Here is a 20242-nt window from a genome sequence, read left to right on the forward strand (position 1 = left end):
ACATCATCAAGTGGCACGTTAGAACATATGATTCCATTTATAGAGGACTCTTCTAAACACTGGATTCAGACTGAAACTAGTTAGAGTCTAATAAGTTTATAAATCAGTGTTTTGTTTTTTTTTTACCTGAACCATTTTTCTGGAATAAAACAGATTGAAAATGTTTTCACTAAAACATTTATTCTTAATATTCAATATTCTCTAAATTTGGAAGAATAAATACACAGTTTTGCTATACGATATTTCTCTTTTTATTCCTTTGATAATCTATTTTGATTAGGATCTTTATTCTGGTTTGGCTAAAAGGAAATATTTGACAGAATATAATCTTTATAGACTAAAAGTTTTACTGTAATGGTGCACCTCTCAATAAAGATAAGATAGAGCAATGAATAGGTGATAAGATATTGAGTTTTTTGGTGTCAACTCAAATTTCCTTGCAGCCACAGAAATATTAGAACTTCAGTAATATGGCCTTATACTAATTCTGAGAATTTAATACTTCATTATTTAGAACAACCAAAAGGAACAACCTCAAAAATGTATACATTATTATTGCAATCAGAAATAAAGATCCACCATATGGATTAAAGGAAGCTGAGGATACTGATCTTGGTGATCTTATATAGGAGATAAACTGGCAGCAGCTATGGAAACCAGGTGGAGTCACCTCAGCTTCAATGCAAGAACTGTAGTGGAAAATTATAATCATTGCCATTGGACTCCTGTCAGATTGGCACATATATATATCAAAATTATTCTTCCAAATACTGGAGAGATTATCAAAAAAGATCACTTTTTCATTTGTGGAACTGGCTTATTATAATATGTAGTGACATTGCTATTATTAATATTCCCATCAACTGAAGGTCAGGTTAAAGGTTCCTATCAACTTCTCAGGCAAATCTAGCTAGCGGTAAATCTTATGATTAAAGATATTAACCTTTGTTGGCTAAACCTTATTAGCTAAGATTGTATTTTGTAAGGTTGGATCTGATAAAAAGATAAACAAGATTAAAAGTTGAACAAGACTGATTACCACTTTTAATCCTCCCCCCCTCTCTTTCCCTCCCTACCTCCCTCTCTTGGGGTAACTATAGGATTTCTCCCTTTATTAAGAATGTAGTGTTGCCTTAATAAACATTTCTGCAAAGGCAAATATCCAACATACTACAAATGTAAGACAAGGTTTTGAATGGAATATTTTTTTTATATCTTTTTCCAGAGTGAGGTCTTACAATATCATGGTTATCCTAATGAGGAACATGAAATCCTGACAAATGATGATTACTTCCTTACTATCAACAGAATTCTTGGAAAGAAAGCCTCAGGTTTTTTTTTTTTTTTTGCTTTTAATGTTCACCAAAACAAAGTTTATTAGTACTGATTTGCTCTTATAAAATATCCCCGTGATGGCGAACCTATGGCATACGTGCCACAGGTGGCACGCAGAGCCATCCCTGTGGGCACGCGCGCCATCAGCCCGGAGGGAGGCGGGGCCAGGCTGCTCCCCTCCTCCTCTGCACATGTGCTTGCATTCTTGCTCTCTTTCTCTTTGCACTGAGAGTCAGGGAGCAGCTGCAAGAGCTGGGTGGATCCAGGCTAGATGGTGGAGGCAGCTGCCAGCACAAGTTCAGGTAAGCCTCCGGAGTGATTTTTGCGGCATCCTTGTGGCCCGATCCGGGCTCTGGAGGCCTGGAAAAGAACTCTGCCACCTGGATTGGCCATGGGGAGGCGCAAAATCCCCCACCCACCATGTGGATCGTACTGCCACCACCGCCTTCCCCCTACCTATCATGCAGATCGTGCTGCCACCATCCCCCCACCCACCATGTGGATCGCATTGCCGCTTGGAAAAGGCCCCACCCGCAGCTAGGGCTGCAGAGCAATTTTATAGCCCCTCCCCATGGCTGATTCAGGTGGCAGAGGCCTTTTCCAGGCCTCCGGAGCTTGCATCCATGGCCGCGGGGTGATTTTGCGGCATGACAGTGGTCCGATCCGGATTCCAGAGGCCTAGAAAATGCTTCTGCCATCTGGATCGGCCACGGGGGGTGGGTGGGTGCAAAATCACTCTGCAGCCCTAGATCTGGGTGCAGAAATATTTTCCAGGACTCTGGAGCTCGGATTGGGCCGCTGGTGCAGTATACAATCGTCCCACAGCCATGGATGCGAGCTCCAGAGGTTTGGAAAACACTTCTGCCGCTTGGATTGGCCATGGGGGGGCAAAATTGCTCTGCAGCCCTGGATCCAGGTGGCAGAAGCATTTTCCAGGCCTCTGGAGCCCGGATCAGACCGCTGGCATGCTGTAAAATCACACCGTGCCCATGAATGTGAGATGCAGAGGCTTGGAAAACACTTCTGCTACCTGGATCAACCATGGGGGGGACGCAAAATTGCTCTGCAGCCCTAGATCCAGGCGGCAGAAGTATTTTCCAGGCCTCCAGAGCTTGCATCTAGGGCTGCAGAGCGATTTCGCGCCCCTCCATGGCCGATACGGATGGCAGAAGCATTTTCCAGGTCTCTGGAGACTAGATCGGGCCACTGGCACTCCACAACACCACCCCACAGTCATGGATGCAAGCTCCAGAGCTTGGAAAAAGCCCTTTCCTAGCAGCGGCTGCAGCGTGATCCGTGCAGCGGGTGGGGGGGAAAGGCAGTGGTGTCAGGGTGATCCACGCAATGGGTGGGGGGGGGAAACCTGCCCCACTTGTTTCACAGCCGCTTTTGGCCAAGCTGCATTGCAGCAGCATTGGGTGCAATACGTGAGACGGCAAACAACTGCATCACGCTGAAACCGGCCATTTGCCACCTACTGCCCAATGCCACTGCCGTGAGGCCATGGAACAAGCTGGGTGGCAGTAAGAAACTGGTATACTGGTGCCTTACCTCTGCCCCGCTTGTCCTGTGGCCTCATGGCAGCTGCATTGGATATGATGTGCAAGGCGGCAAACAGCCACATTGTGCCAAAAACGAGGGGCCAGCAGGCTGTGGCTGCTGATGGACACAGTTGGTCCCCATGTGCTTGCTGTGCGTGGGGGGGGCAATGGTGTCAGGCAGCAGCTGCCCCAGCCCCTGCCTCGCCTTGCCCTGCAGCAATGGCACTCCTGCCCTGCCCCCTGCCTCGCCTCGCCTTGCAGGACGAGCCTCCTGCCCACATCGCACCCGCCAGAGACCCCCTGGATGTCCCCCAACCCTGCCTGGCCCCCACAGGTGTCCCTCCCCATGAGCAACATCGAGGTGGCCACGCCCACCCAGTCTGCCATGCCCACCCAATGGGCCACGCCCACTCAATGGGCCACGCTCACCCAATGGACCACGCCCACCCAGCACCCAATGATACATAAGTGAGTTTGGGGTTGCAGTTTGGGCACTCAGTCTCTAAAAGGTTCGCCATCACTGAAATATCCTATTTATATTCTTATCTTCTGTAGATATTTTCTGCAGTGAGAGAACTCTTTCATATAAAGGGGCGATCATTTGAAGTAATTTATTTGTTCATACATATGGAAAGCAGAAGTCACCCTGAAAACAAATGAACACAGAAAAAAAAAAACCATAATGGCCTCAAGCTTGTTTCATTTTCTGTGATATTATTATATCATGTAATAGGAATGTTTTGGGATTTTCCCAGGTCTAGATCTCAGTCAAGGAATCTCAAGATGGTCTTGATGACTAAACTACATGCTAATCATTTCATTTAAATGAACATGGGGAAACAGGAAAGAACATAACCTCATTTTTATAGTTATATAGTGTTATAATGCCACCCAGATTCACTTTCATGTGAGATGGGCAGTTATAAATGAATGAATGAATGGATGAATAAAAATATTAAGCCAAAGCAAATGTTTGTACTGTTCTTTTGCCTTCTAATGTTATTTGGTATTGCATATTTATAGCTCAGTTGTAATTGGGCCAGATACTTAATTTTGAAGTTGATTTTTTGTCATCCATAGGCAATTTGATGTAATTACTTTTTTGTTATTTTTGAAATGTCCTTCTTTTCTTCCTTTCCTTTTTTTGTTTTGTTTTGTTTACAGCTTCAAAACCTGCTGTGTTACTGATGCCAGGAATTCTTACAGATTGTGGAATATGGATAACTAATGAACCCAATAGCAGCTTAGGTTTTATACTGGCAGATGCTGGCTTTGACGTTTGGTTGGCAAATAACCGAGGAAGCAGATGGTGTAAAAGACACCAGCACTTTTCACATAAAGAAGAAGAATTCTGGAATTTCAGGTAAGTTAAAACATTTGGTGCTGGGGGGGAGTGATAAAATCTCACTTAATACGGGCATGAAGTGTGATAGAAGTTCAAAAGATGGATCATACCATGTCTGTGACTTGAGAGGAAAACCCAATATCTTGAACTATGTTATGAGTCTGATTGGACAAAAGCATCCATGTTCATCAGCTGTCAAGGGCGTCCACAGGAGAGATTTAAAAAAAATCAAGATGGTAGCTATGATTGTGCAATCAAAGTCCTATCTCCTTTTTAACATGTCACAATGCATACACAAAACGGGCAGGGCTTTGATTGTCATCAACACCAGACACGGCCACTATAGTGATTCTCTTGAAAACCATCCCTCCATACATTTTCTTCCCCCAACTAGATAGGTGATTGTTTTCTTTTACATTTCTATTAGATTACAATTTTCAAAGTCTTCCCATCCTATAGTTCTATGACAAATAAGCAATTATAAACACAATCAATGCAAAAATAATCTGGAAAGAGAGATAGTTTGAGTAGCTTACCACATATTGCTATAATGATATAAGTTTCATCATCCAGTTCTTTGTTTTGTATTATAATAGATTTAGTCAGCCATATAATTCTTTTATATTTTTTATTCCTTTTATATTTTTTATATATACCTTTTAGGTTTTTTTAAAATGAACTTTATATATTTTATGTTTCTTAGATTAAAATTATCAATTGTTTGTATGTCACCCTTCTAATATTTGGCTATGACTGTAACAAAGATTTGATTGATTGATTGACTTTATTTTATTTCAGTTTTCATGAAATGGCAATGGAAGATCTGCCATCTATTATATATTTTATCCTAGCTAAAACTGGACAGAAACAACTTTATTATGTTGGCTATTCCCAAGGATCCACTATAGGTAAGTTCTTGGATTTTTGCAGGGGTGAAAAGGGAAGCAGGAGGATGGAAGGGCAAGTGACATGATAAGCATCTTAGTGTCATCAGGCAAATGATGCAACGAGATCATGATGCAGGTGACAACATTGTGGCTTGGGACCAGGACATAGTATCTGAGCTCATTGTACTGTGGTAATCGCTGATGGGATGCAAACTGGCCAGAGTTATAGATTTCTAAGCATATCTATAATTATATTTGTTAAGTCCTTCGTTCGCATGCGAATGATGAAGACACATGGTGATGATGAACAAACACTTTATTCTCCTACAACAACCAAGCAAAAACACAAAGACACACAGGCCTTTTATATGGCCAGAAGCCCGGACAGTGTCAACCAATAGGAACAGAGCATTTTCGCGCCTTGAGCATGCGCACAAGGCTGGCGCCATTCTGTCTGGTCCTGGGCAGCTTTTGGAATGCCCGGGACCAATGCAACGTCCCGAGCCTGCTTTTGCAGGCTCAGGACACAACACTCCCCCCCCCAGATGGAACATACTTCGCATACACACAGGTACATCATGCACTGGGAAGAGTGGCATACAGTTGCATTATTCAAATGCAAAGAGTGTGGAACACTCGAGTCTGCACTCAGGCAAACCCCTTCAATATTTATTAATACAAATAAATGTATCTGAAATCAAATAATGCAAAATAATACATCCCTAATTACTCCCTCCATTCAGGGGCGTCATAAGAAGGTCCCTCATGATTTGACAGCAACCTCACAAAGTCTCTTAGATGTTTGGGTGGGCACTTGGCTCCCTGCGACCTTCTAAGGCCCGAAGAGATTGCCTGGCCCATCTGCTCACCTACCAGGCTAGGCAGGCCAGGACGTTGCTGCCCTAAATATCCAGGTGACCCTGGTGAGGGTGCCTGGCCTACCTGCTTGCCTACTAGGCTAGGCAGGCCAGGACTTTGCTGCCCCAAATACCTGGTTGACCCGGCCAGCTGCAGACTGGTGGACCCTCTGAGTCCAAGCTGGCATATCTTGGAGGGGTGGAAGTCCCCGAGTCCACAATGGACCCCTCTTGGGAACACTGTCCCTCCAGCCCAAGGTCAGCAGATGGAGAGGGCTGGGTAATGGAAGTGCCCCAGTATTCTGTGGCCCCCAAGCACGTGCCAGAGGTGCCAGAGTCAAGAGCCACCTCCATGGCAACCCCCTTTGCTGGAGACCTCCTTTGGGAGCAATTGCTGAATTACACAAGAGCCCTTGGTGGAATTCCATTTCTCTTGCTGTTTGTGATTTATGTGGATACCCCCGGTCAGTCTCCCTGTCTGGAGCACTATCTGACATATGTGAATACTGTGGATACCACAGGTGTGACTCCCTATCTGGAGTAATTATGGATGTGTGGGAAGACCCCCTATCCAGTGAATTCCTGTTTGGAGCACTTGCAGAACCTTGGGATAACTCCCCAACAGCCTCATCAGCATCTAATGAGGGCCTGTTAAGCCTGGGAAACTGTGACCCAGAATGCATATTATGGTCCTCCTCCACCCCCAGAGCAGAGCCAGGAGCGGAAGAATGGCAGTCCAGTTTCCAATGCAGTTGGTCTATGTGTCTGCAAAGAACGCAGCCATCACCCAAGGCAACTTCATATGACAATGGCCCAGAGAACTTGCAGACCACAGCTGTGACCCAGAGATGTCCAGGCCCATAGTTTCTTGCCCAAACTGGATCACCCACTTGGAGTCTCCTAGGTGCCCGGGGTTGTGACACCTGTGAAGCCACCCAGTCAGGGTGCATCCTGTCCAGTTTAGTAATGAGGCGGCGACCCCAGCGGAGTTCAGCAGGGCTCTTCCCTGTGGCTGTGCATGGTGTGGTGCAGTGTGCAAGAAGGAAATCTGCTAACCTGTGATGCCAGTTACCATAAGTCAGTTTCTTGAGAGCATCTTTGGTGGTGCGCACCATTCTCTCAGCCAATCCATTGGAGGATGGATGGAAGGGAGCCGACATTGCATGCCGGATCAGGTTGGCTTGAAGGAAAGCCTGGAACTCAGAAGAGGTAAATTGAGGGCCATTATCTGAAACCAGAACATCTGAAAGACCACGTGATGCAAAAATTCTTCTCAACACCTGGATGGTCCTGGAAGTAGTAGTGGAGAAAACAGGAGCAACCTCTACCCACTTGGAATGGCTGTCAACAACAACCAGGAAGAATTGCCCCTAAAAGGGCCTAGCATAATCTATATGCATCCTAGACCATGGGGTTTGAGTTTCCTCCTACCTATGTACTGGGGCCTGAGGCATTTCAGGCCATGACTTTTGGCACAATTTGCACCCGTGCACCTGGGCCTCAATGGCTTTATCGAGCCCAAGCCACCAAAGATGGCTGCGCGCAAGCACTTTCATCCTGACTATACCAGGATGTCCCTCATGCAGAGAAATCAATATTCTAGACCTCAATGAGGCTGGGATCACTATCCTGCTACCCTATAACAGGCAACCCTTGAAAGTGAAAAACTCATGCTTCTTGTGCCAGAAGCTTTGGAACTCAGTATCTGGGCACTTGTCAGGCCATCCTGACAACACCCATGTCAGCACGCGTGTAAGCGTGTGATCAGTGGCAGTTTCTGCAGCCACGTCCCTAGCATTGAGGGGAAACTCAGGCAACTCCTGAATGGAAAGAATATTAATGGCTGGAGTAGGATCTGGCTCTAATTGGTTCAGACGTAATCTGCTCAGGCCATCTGCATAACCCATTTCTTTTCCAGGTTTGTGAACTAAAGTGTAGTCATATGCTGACAGGAAAATGGACCATCTCAGCATACGAGGAGAAATGATATGTGGGGTCTGTTTGTTAGTGGTAAACAACCCAGCAGAGGCTTATGGTCAGTATAGACCGTGAAATGGCAGCCATATAAGAAATCATGAAATTTCTTAATGCCAGCCATTATGGCCAAGGCTTCTCTATCAATTTGAGTGTAATTTCGCTCTGCAGAGGAGAGAGTCCTTGAATAATAGGCCACAGGGACCTGTGTCCCATCAGCCTTCAGATGGCTCAGTACAGCTCCCACCCCATAAAGAGATGTATCGCATGCGATGCAAACAGGCAGTTGCTCATTGAAATGCGCTAAAACAGCATTAGAAGTGAGCAAGGCCTTAACCTCATTGAAACTCTTGTCATGGATTTTAGTCCACTGCCAAGGAGCCTGCTTGTCTAAGAGCCTGTGTGATGGCTCTGCCACTACAGCTTTATGTGAGAGAAATGCATGGTAAAAATTTAATAGCCCCAAGAAGGCTTGCAGCTCACTTTTAGACTTAGGGCTTGGGACCTGCTGGATAGCTTGCAATTTAGTTTCATCAGGGTGAATGCCTTGGGCATCAATCCTGAATCATAAGAAGTCAGTAGAAGTGACTCCTGTCTTACATTTATCCTTCTTTAGTTTAAGGCTTGCTTTTCAAAAACGAAGCAAGACAGCTCTTAATCTTTCTGCTAAATTTTGAGATGACTCCCCAGCAATGAGGACGTCATCGAAGTAGGGACAGACCCCAGGAATATCTCAAAATGTGCTCTCCATGACACTTTGGAATATGCCAGAGGCTACATTTACCCCAAATTGCAGTCTCTTGACCCTGTGAGTTACAATAGTCTGGGTCTCTGCAGCTGCCTCATCAACAGATAGCTATTGATAGGCCTGTGCCAGATCAAGCTTCGCAAAAATGTGCCCCCCCTTGAGGGAGGCCAGAATGTGACTTACCACAGGCACTGGATAAGCGTGCTGTTGCAGCGCCTTATTCAGTGTGCACTTATAGTCTGCACATATACGTATTTCCCCATTAGCCTTTAGAGGCGTTACTATGGGGGTTTCCCATGGACTAGAATCCACAGGTTCTAGAATGCCCTGCTGGAGCAATTTGTGCAGCTCAGCATCAATCTTACCTTTAAGCGCAAAAGGTACCCTCCTAGGCTTAACCCTGATGGGTGTGATGGTTGGGTCTAACCGTAGCGAAATGGGAGGCCCCTTGTAGGATCCTAGCTCTGAACTAAACACATCTGCAAACTCCTTGCAAACCTCTGCAAGGCCCAGCGTTTGCAAGCTGTGTAGTCCAGTTACCTGGATTCCCAGAGCCTCAAACCAATCGAGTCCAATAAGACTCGTACATTCACCCCCAACAACCACCACATCTAGGGAACCTTCAAAATCCTTATACTGTACCCTAAGGGTGGCCTCCCCCTTAACACACACCATAGATTTTTGAAAATTAGTGAGTATTAGATTCGATGGCCTGAGTTTAACTCAAAGGCCACTACTGCTGCAAATCCTTTTAAAGGTATTAATTGAAATAATGGAAAGAGTGGACCCTGTGTCCAACTCCATCAGTAAGGGAACCCCTTACAACCTTATGTTAATGGAAAGTTTCTTCTTAAGAGGCTTGTGTGTCCCTGTTCTTAGAATGCTCCTGCGTGATGTGCAGAAACCCACCCTGTTTTGGCTGGGGACCCTGGTACCTTTCTGAAGCAATTCTTCCCGAGGTTGGACCTTCTGGCGACCCAAACAGACGGATGCAATGTGGCCCTGCCTGCCACACGCCCTGCAAATGGCGGAGCGAAACCTGCAGTCAGCTTGTGGCGTCCTCCGCACCCAAAGCATTGTAGAGATGCTGGGGCCTTGACAGGATGTCCCTTCTGCCTCCTCTCAGCTGGCTGGTGAAGTCTGTCGACCTCCTCTTCAGGATCCTCTTCTGATCCTTCTCGAGCATCCTCTTGATGGACGGTAGCTGTGTCTGGAGGATTCCTGGCAAGGCTCAAGGCCTTCACAGCTCCGCCTGCTGCTTCCTCAGCTGCCACCTCTCACAACGCCTCTTGGCAGGAGACATCTTCTTTTGCAAAAATCTTTTCTTGTAAGTCTCTGCTCCTTAAGCCACAGACAAAGCAATCTCGCAGCCTCTCTTCTAAATCCTTGAACTCACAAAGTCTGGCTGCTTGCCTTAAGGCTGCAAAAAAGTCTGCAGCAGATTCACCCGGCAATGACGGATAACTTCGGCTGGAAGTGTTCCTTCAAAATTTTCTTCAAGTCAGCATATGTTACTGACTCCAGAGGTACAGGGGCCACCAGATTTTTTGCGATGTCAAAAGCTTCTTGTCCTCAGGCACACAAAAGAGTTGCTGTCTTCAGGCCGTCTTCTCTAATCTGATTTATTCTGATGTAGTTCTCCACCCGTGCCACAGAGGAATTCCATCTCTCTGGGTGAGAGACATCGAAATCAGTCAAGCGGCCAATCTTCGACATCGTAAAGTTTACAACCTTCACCACTTGCTTCCTCTGCAAGCTGCTGTTTGGGGAAAGGGTCCTTTAGCCGAACTCACCCTCCAGCGACGCTGTACTGGCAGGCTGGGACGCTGATTCAGATGCTGTCTTCCCCTCTTCAGGACTTTCTGGGTAAGTCCTTAAATCTTTTGTTTCAGCTTGCAAAGGATCCCAGCTTTGTCGCCAGTGAAGTCCTTCGTTCACATGCGAATGATGAAGACACATTGCGATGATGAACAAACACTTTATTCTCCTTCTACAACAACCAAGCAAAAACACAAAGGCATGCAGGCCTTTTATATGGCCAGAAGCCTGGACAGTGTCAACCAATAGGAACAGAGCGTTTTCGTGCCTTGCACATGCGCGCAAGGCTGGCACCGCTCTGTCTGGTCCCGGGCACCTTTTGGAATGCCCAAGACCAATGCAACGTCCCAAGCATGCTTTGCAGGCTCAGGACACAACAATATTCTTCATTGTAATTTTTTTGTTTATGTTATGTCCTGAGCCTGTGCAAGCAGGCTCGGGGCATTGCAAACGGTCCCGGCAGGTGCAGGCTGCCCGGGACCAGACAGGCTGTCGCCAGTAGTTGTGCGCATGCACAAGTGCTGGCACGCCAAAAGTTGCAGATTTACCCGGGGATGGCCTATATAAGAGGCCAGGAGTTTTGGGCGTTGTCGGCGTCTTCTGACTGTAAGCTGAACCAAAGAATAAAGAAGTTTCCTGAGAACTACAACTGCTTCTCGTGTCTTGCCATTTTGCGAAGGACGCAACACTGGCGATGAGGGTGGGATTGCCTTACATCAACAAAAAGGTGTAAGCTTACCCGAGTGAGTCCTGAGCGGCAGGAACGGCGTTGACTCGGTAGCTACCCGCCAATCCAGCGTGCATTCGGGGGTAGGCTGGCTGATAGACCCTTCCTTCTACAAAAATGGCAAAAATTGGAAAGGCTTTCGGAATTCGACGTCTCACATCCAGAGAGGTGGGAGTCCTACGTAGCCAGGGTGCAAAACTACCTCAAAGTGAATCAAGTGAGGGAAGATAGTTTGAAGGCTGCCACCCTGCTGTGCGTTTGCGGTCAAGACGCATTCGAAATCGCTGAGAACCTTGCAGCACCTGTTCCTTTAGACTCTCAGCTACGCAGATCTAAAAAAGCTACTGAAGGAGCACTTCCAGCCTAAGATGTCCGTCATCGCGTGGCGCCACACCTTCGAGTAGAGGGATCAACAACCCGGAGAATTGGCCAAGGAGTACATCGCCGCATTAAGGAAAGCCGCCAAACATTGCGAGTTCAAGGACCTCGAAGAACGACTGAGGGACAGATTCGTATGCGGACTAAGGCATCGTGAGTTACAACAGAGACTTTTTGCTAAGGAGGACTTGTCTTTCCAAGATGCCTTGGGAGAGGTCACCGCAGAAGAAGCAGCGGGCGGCGCCATCAAGAACATGCGGCCAATCAGGAACAGTCAAGATGCTGCATCCGTGCACCAGGAAGAAGTCCAAAGAAACTCTGAGGAGGATCCAGACGAGGAAGTCGACCGTCTCCACCCCACAAAGGAAGGGAAACAAAAAGGAAGCTCTTCAGCTCTCCCCAAGTGCATCGGCTGTGGAGGTCGACACAAGAGAACCGACTGCAAGTTCCGCTCCGCTATCTGCAGGGCGTGCGGAAAACAAGGACACATTGCAGCTGTGTGCCTGGGCCGTCAGAAGGTACAACCTCAGGAAGAATTGCGCCTGAAAGGTACCAGGGTTCCCAGCCAGAATAGGGTGGGGTTTTGCACTTCGCGAAGAAGCATCTATAGGACAGGCACATACAAGCCCATTAAGAAAAAGCTGTCACTTAAGGTGAAGCTACAAGGGGTTCCATTAGCTATGGAACTGGATACGGGGTCTGCACTTTCAATCATTTCCATGCAAACGTTTAGGAAGATTTGTTCCGGTAGTGGAACTCAGGCCAAGCTGAGGCCTTCTGACATTGTGTTAACAGACTTTCAAAACTCCAGAGTGTGTATTAAGGGGGAGGCCACCCTTAACGTACAGTATAAGGATTTTGAGGGTCCACTAGACCTATTAGTAGTAGGGGGTGAACGAACGAGTCTTATAGGACTTGATTGGTTTGAGGCCTTGGGAATACACGTCACAGGGCTCAACAGCCTACAAACACTCGACCTATAGGAAGTCTGCAAAGAATTTGCAGATGTTTTCAGCCCCCAGCTGGGCACATTCAAAGGACCCCGTGTCCTTAAAACTAGACCCCACTGTCACTCCCATTAGAATTAAAGCAAGAAGGGTCCCTTTTGCTTTAAAGAGTAAAATTGACACTGAGTTGGATAAACTGATCCAACAAGGAATTCTAGAACCTGTTGACTCCAGTCCCTGGGAGACCCCCATTGTCACGCCTCTCAAGGCAAATGGGGACATTCGCATCTGTGCTGATTACAAATGCACCCTGAATAAGGCATTGCAGCAACATGCCTATCCTGTTCCTGTGGTCAGTCATAGTCTGGCCTCCCTCAAGGGGGGGCGTGTTTTTGCAAAGCTTGACCTAGCTCAAGCATATCAACAGCTGCCTGTTGATGATGATGCTGCTATAGCTCAGACCATTGTGACCCACAGAGGGGCCTTCAAGGTAAAGAGGCTACAATTTGGAGTAAATGTCGCTCCTGGGATTTTCCAAAGCGTAATGGAAAACACACTACGGGGTATACCAGGGGTTTGCCCCTACTTTGATGATGTCTTAATTGCAGGAGACTCCACAAACAATTTAGCTGAAAGGCTGAGGGCTGTCCTGTCAAGGTTCAGGAAAACAGGCCTCAAACTTAAAAAGGACAAATGAAAAATTGGGGTGCCTTCTACTGAATTTCTGGGGTTCAAAATTGATGCTGCTGGGATTCACCCTGCTGAATCCAAACTAAAAGCCATTATGCAAGCCCCTAGGCCGAAGTCTAAGGCCGAACTACAGGCTTTTCTGGGCCTTCTGAACTTCTACAATTCTTTTCTTCCACATAAAGCTAGTGTAGCTGAGCCTCTTCACAGGCTATTAGATAAACAGGCAGTGTGGCAGTGGTCACAAACACATGAGGCAAGTTTCAATGAGGTCAAGGCCTTACTCACTTCTAACAGTGTACTCGCACATTTCAATGAATCCCTTCCTGTGTGCATCGCTTGTGATGCTTCTCCTTATGGGGTAGGAGCTGTACTGAGCCACCTCAGGTCTGATGGAACTCAGGTTCCTGTTGCATATTACTCCAGAACATTGTCTTCTGCTGAGCGTAACTATGCTCAAATAGATAGGGAGGCCTTAGCTGTTGTTGCTGGGATTAAAAAATTCCATGATTTTTTATATGGTAGGCATTTCACAGTCTTCACTGACCATAAGCCTTTGCTGGGACTGTTTACCACACGTAAGCAAACCCCCCAAATCATCTCTCCCAGGATGCTCAGGTGGTCTATCTTTTTGTCTGCATATGATTTTTCCCTACTTCACAAGCCTGGGAAGGAAATGGGCCATGCTGATGGCCTCAGTAGATTACCCCTGCCGGTAATAGAAGCTGACCCCGCACCAGCTATCAATCTTCTTTCTATCCAAGCCTTGCCCGAGTCCCCTCTGTATGCCAGGGATGTAGCCGCTGAATCGGGCACAGATCACACACTTTCACGTGTCCTTTCTTGGGTTTTGTCTGGATGGCCTGAGCACTGTCCTAGTCCTGAGTTTCAGAGTTTCTGGTCTAAAAGGAACGAGTTGTCCACCTCTCAGGGTTGTCTGCTTTGGGGAAGCAGAGTTGTCATTCCCACCTCAATGAGGACTAGGGTCCTAGGTTCCCTCCACGAGAGTCATCCTGGCATTGTACGCATGAAGGCTCTTGCACGCAGCCACTTGTGGTGGCCAGGTGTAGACAAAGACATAGAAGCTAAGGTGCATGCTTGCCACCTTTGTCAACGCTCACGCTCTGAAATGCCCCAAGCTCCTGTGCATAGATGGGAGGAAACACAGTCTCCATGGTCTAGGGTGCACATTGACTACGCTGGGCCCTTTCAGGGTCAATTCTTCTTGGTCCTCGTTGACAGCCATTCAAAATGGCTTGAGGTTGTACCTGTCTCATCCACCACCACTGCAAAGACTATTCAGGTACTGAGGGGGATTTTTGCTGCACACGGGCTCCCAGACGTCATTGTGTCGGACAACGGCCCTCAATTCACTTCCTCCGAATTCCAAGCTTTCTTGCAGGCTAACATGATTCGTCATGCCACCTCTGCACCCTTCCACCCGTCCACCACCGGTATGGCTGAACGCATGGTGCGCATCACCAAGGACGCCTTGAAGAAACTCACCTACGGAGACTGGCATCACAGGTTGGCTGACTTCCTCCTTTCTTATCGCACCATACCGTCCACTTTTACAGGGAGAAGCCCAGCTAAACTTCGTTGGGGGCGCAAACTGACTACCAAGCTTGACTGGTTGCATCCGGACAGACTGCCTCCTTCTGTTTCACACCCCAGGGCACCTAGGCAACTACTTGTGGGTGCCCCGGTTTGGACTCGTAATTACGGGCCTGGTCATACATGGGTCCCCGCTTCTATATCCAGGGTCACGGGTCCTCTGTCTTACGAGGTGTCCCTGGACAACGGTCGTGTCCTGTGGCGGCACATTGACCAACTTCGCCCTCGACGGGACTTTTCCGCTGAGACTCCTGGGTCTTTTCCAGGGGGGGAGGGGGAAACCTTTGGGCAAAGGGAGGGGCATGGAATGATGCCCATTATCAATGGGGAAGCCACAATCAGCCCATCTCAAGATTCCGCGAGTGCTCCAAAAAGGAATTCAAGGATCCCAACTAGATACAAGGCATCAACGCCTACTCCAGCCAGGGAGTTACCCCGGGGGCATAATCACTACTCACCCGCATCACTCTGTATTCCAGTCAGGGAGAATACCCGGGAGCATCCCAATAAACCATTCCCCACAAGAGAGCTGGCACACACTCCTTCTAGTTGGCCCGACACTACCCCTGTCCCTAGAAGGGGGCAAACACACAGGGAGGTGGTCGAGGAACCAAATTCCGACTACAACACCTCTGACTTCACTCAGGGGACAACTGAGTTTTGGGATAGTACTGAAACCCACACAAGCCCGGACACAGAACGGGATTCAGGGGACAGATAGCCTCCTGACAGGTCTTGGACGGACCTAGGAGGTTCTACAGAAACGCCCAACAGTGACAGTCACTTAGAAGGGCCAGAGAGCCTACAGCTAGGCGGGACAACCAGGTCACACAGTGAAAGAAGCCCTGGCCTGACGAGCCCGGTGGGCAAGCAAGCAGGCCAGGCATTGGAGCACAGTCCTTGGGAACCACCAAGGCAAAACAAGGGGGACAGGCATGCATCACCCCTCAGTCAAAGAGTACTTGGCAAGCACCCTGAACTTAGGAAGTCACAGAGAGCAAGGAAATCTCCTAGGTATTTGGAGGATTTTGTAACCCTCTTGGCAAAACAGAGCTAGTAGAAAAGTAGAGCACTGAGGCTGATGGAAAACCAGGAATACCTGGTATTGGGGAGCATGGCACTACAGCACAGAAATGAGTTATGTGTTATTATGGTATGAGGAATAGTTTTAGCCTGGGGGGAAGGGGTGTTATGTCCTGAGCCTGTGCAAGCAGGCTCGGGGCATTGCAAATGGTCCCGGCAGGTGCAGGCTGCCCGGGACCAGACAGGCTGTCGCCAGTACTTGTGCACATGCGCAAGTGCTGGCGCACCAAAAGTAGCAGATTTACCCGGGGATGGCCTATATAAGAGGCCAGAAGTTTTGGGCGTTGTCGGCGTCTTCTGACTGTAAGCTGAACCAAAGAATAAAGAAGTTTCCTGAGAACTACAACTGCTTCTCGTGTCTTGCCATTTCGCGAAGGACGCAACAGTTTAGATTTGTAGGAGAATGGTAAGAAGTAACAAAGAAGTAATTGAATAATTTGTTGGAGACAAAATAATGGAAAATGTGAATGAAGTGAAACCAGTACATGACAAAAAAGCCTGTCTTATACCATGACGTTCTAATGATTCATCTAGCTAGTTTTATCCAGCAAATGCTAGGGCTTGAGTAAGCCAAACATACTTAATCTTTATTGACTCATATCCTTAGATAGGTTGTGCTATGTGACATTCCAAATGGAATGGGATTGCTATCACTAAAACAAAACAAAAACAAAAATCCTTTAATTTGCATTTAAAACAAGTGGCCTTTAATTCAATCCTTGGTATCTGTATAGAATCCTCCCAGTTCAAGAAAAATCTCCTAAGACTGGGTAAAATTCCTATGTGTAATGTGATAATAAACCATTATTACTCAATCAATGAAGATGAGAGTTATAAGCTGTGTGGTGGTCTAGAGGTAGAGCTCTTGCCTTATAATCAGGAAGCTGTGAGTTGGATCCTAGGTAGGGGCAGATATTTGTCTCTCTGGGCGCAAAGAGAAAATATATGCTGTGAGTTCCTCATAGGCATCAGGAAGGGCATCCTGTCAGTAAATGCTCAGCTCCATTCAGTTGCTCCAACTCTACCCCTATGCAAGGAATTATAGGATTGTTAAAAGAAAAAAAATGAATAGGAGGGACAAACCATGTGAAAAAGGGCAAAAATTAAATCTATTATCCAAGTACAACATATAAGAATAGAATAAATTACTTTTAAAAATAACTATTAATAAAACATGATGGATATAAAAAGCCTCATCCACAAGAATATAAGAAAACAATCAATGTCTAATTAAGGATGTCTGAAGATGGTAAATTGACAGGAAATCAGTCAGTGAAAATACATTTGAATTGTTTTGCAAAATAGTTGGATAATTTTTAATTCAAGGATTTATCATCATCAAATTGTGTGGATACACTATTCACTTTTTGCTCTAGCAGATATAGTGTAATTATTATAAATAGCCTGTGACTAGTAATGGTTCTGAATAATCATTAATTTTCTTTATTCTTAGGATTCATTTCATTTTCAGCTATGCCAGCATTAGCTGAAAAAATAAAAATCTTTTTTGTATTTGGTCCAATATATTTGGTGAATCATGTCAAACCATGGTATAAGATGATAATTGACATGAATCAGGATATTATAAAGGTATGTGATTGATGCTGTGGTTTTCAAAGAATGAATATGCTAATTACTTTATTGCTAAGATCTTCTTTAAAAGACAGGAACAAATCTTATAACAAATGGAATTGCCTTCAGTAGACCACTGCAGGCCACTTTAGCTGACTGTGTTCAGCAGGTCAGCGGTTCAAATCTCACCTGCTCAAGGTTGACTCAGCCTTCCATCCTTCTGGGGTAGGTAAAATGAGGACCCAGATTGTTGGGGGCAATGTAAATATATATATACATTGCTTACTAGTGTACACCGCTTAGAGAGTGCTTGCACTTAAAGCGGTATATAAGTCTCATAAATAAATAAATAAATAAATAAATAAATAAATAAATCACACTTAACTTTGTTTTGGATTATTGCCAACAGGTTTATAATATTGTAAATATTTACAAATATGCTGGGAATTCTGCCAAAGGAAGCTGAAGTAAAAAAAAAAAAAAGGTGCTGGAACTCACACATGTCATACAACCCACCTTGCCTGCCCTACAAGTTTCCATCCAAAAAAGGTGCCAGAACTCCGTTCTGGGTGTTCTATGACAAAAAAAGCCCTGCTTTTAAGTTACTCTTCTCTTGGCAACAGACAGCAAGTTAGGAAGGCTTTTATATCATCGTCATCATCATCATCATCATCAGTCTTTGCATAGTCAGCCAGATGTTCAGACTGGGTTTGGCATTTTTGTCTACCTATTGAGTCCTTAGCAAAGACTTGGGATAGGCAGATCTGGATGTTTGACACGTTACAGATATCATAGCAAGATGGAAGCTATTCACAGTAAAGCTGCCTTTTGCAATTGACTGATGGTGAATTTGTCCATTCCAATGATGTTCAAGTGATGTTCCAGTTGTTTTGGGATTGCACTATTGGTACTACCCTTGCTTGCCTTTGCCACAGTCGTTCTATTTGTGCATCTTTGTATATTGTTATCTTCTCCAGTTCTTTCTCTTCTGTTCTGCTGTTTCCAGACACTGCCCTGTCTGCTCTCCAGAAGTTTTTGTATTTCCAATCGACAATTGTTAAGTCTAGGGTGTTATATGGTAGAAGCCTATCTGTTTCAGTTTTAAAGTCCCAGATCAATTTAACTTCTTCATTTTCTATGATTTTCTCTGTTTTATGGTCCCACCAGTTCTTGCTTGCAGGCAAATGATATTTCTTGCAGCTCTTCCAATGTACCATTGTTGCTACTTTGTCATGCTGCTACTTTTGGTCAGTCTGGGTGATCTTCTTGCAGCAGTTAACCAGGTGGTCCACTGTTTCTTTGCATAGGTGGCACTTACTGTCTGTTGCTGTCTTCTCAATTCTGGCTTTGTATGCATTTGTCCTAAGGTTTGGCCTTTTGCAGCCAGAATTAGTCTTTAGTCTCTTTCTTCAACTTTCCTGCTCTTAGCCATTGCCAGGTCTTGTTATTATCTGCTTTCCCTGCTTTTTTTTTTAAATGTACTGGCCATGTAGTGCTTGTAGGCCAGTTTGGTCTTTCCAGTAGTTAATAAGCCTTCCTGATATACTAGTGCATCAGTGCACCTTTAGCATGTCCTTCAGATATTTTTCCAAAGCCATTTCTTCTTCTTCAACCATCTGATGTACTTGCCACAATCCATGCCCACCTATTTGCCTTGGTAGGTAGAGTCTGTCAATGTGGATGAAGGGCATGATTCATTGTCATTATTTTTCTGGTCTTCCTATCCATTTCTTTTAGTTCTTCTTGAATTCAGTCCACTATTTCAGCTGTGTATCTAATGACTGGTATTGCCCAGGTGTTGATTGCCTTGATGGTATTTCCTTGATTGAGTTTGGACTTTAAGATCTTCTTCACTCTCTTGATATATTCATCTCTAATCTTTTTCTTGACTTCAGTGTGCTTGATGTCAGCTTAAAGGATACCCAAGTATTTATAGTAATCATCCTCATCCAGACTCTTAATGTTATTTTAGTGGGGCTATTTTTCCTTCTTTGATAGTGAGTGTGGCACATTTGTCTACTGCAAATTCCATTGCAATATCTTGGCTATATATACGGACAATGTTGAGCAGTAATTCTACTTCAGATAGCGTTTTTCCATACAGTTACAGATCATCCATGTAAAAGAGGTGGGATAGTCTGACAGATGTTTTTGATGTTTGATAGCCATGGCCTGAGTTATTCAGTATTGTTGACAGAGGAAACAGTGCAATGACAAATAGTAGTGGTGATAGTGAATCTCTTTGAAATATTCCTCTCTTGATATTAACCTCTCCCAATCTCTCAGCATTGACCTGCAACTGTGTCTTCCATTGTGCCATCGATCTTTGCACAAAATTTCTGATGTTCCTACTGACGCCTATTATTTCTAGGCACTTGATTATCCAGTCATGTGGCAGAGAATTGAATGCTTTTTTGTAGTCAATCCATGCTACATTTAGGTTTATCTTCCTTCTCTTGCAGTTTTCCAAAAGCATTTTGTCAATTAGGAGCTGATCTTGTTCCTGCTCAGGTGGAAAGAGATTGTTTTCTTTTTAAAAGTATTTTATTAATTTTCTATTATTACAATTCGTTAGTGCTTAATGAGCAACATGTTGTCTGGGTTGATTTTTTGCTTAGTAATAAAAGTTAAGTTCTTACTTTCTGTCTTGTTTTTCCAGCCATTGATCAAATAAGTTCCATGTTTGAAAGTATTCTGTGTCTTCTTTTTCTTTGATTCTCAATGTAAGT

The 20242-nt window shown here is 45.4% G+C and overlaps 1 protein-coding gene across 5 annotated transcripts in view; it reads left to right on the forward strand.

Annotated features, from left to right (window-relative positions):
- The window catches only part of LOC120304878 (lipase member M-like), a 46250-nt gene that overhangs the window by 12305 nt on the left and 13703 nt on the right, over positions 1-20242 (forward strand). For all 5 annotated transcript variants that reach the window (XM_039335914.1, XM_039335913.1, XM_039335915.1 and 2 more), the window contains 4 exons: positions 1226-1331; positions 4041-4239; positions 5020-5129; positions 17395-17531. In XM_039335914.1, the coding sequence (XP_039191848.1) occupies positions 1226-1331; positions 4041-4239; positions 5020-5129; positions 17395-17531 (552 nt within the window). The remainder of the gene's footprint in view (positions 1-1225; positions 1332-4040; positions 4240-5019; positions 5130-17394; positions 17532-20242) is intronic.

Source organism: Crotalus tigris, unplaced genomic scaffold (assembly GCF_016545835.1).
Source record: "Crotalus tigris isolate CLP2741 ecotype Arizona unplaced genomic scaffold, ASM1654583v1 scf7180000017663.5292952, whole genome shotgun sequence".
Classification (NCBI taxonomy): domain Eukaryota; kingdom Metazoa; phylum Chordata; class Lepidosauria; order Squamata; family Viperidae; genus Crotalus; species Crotalus tigris.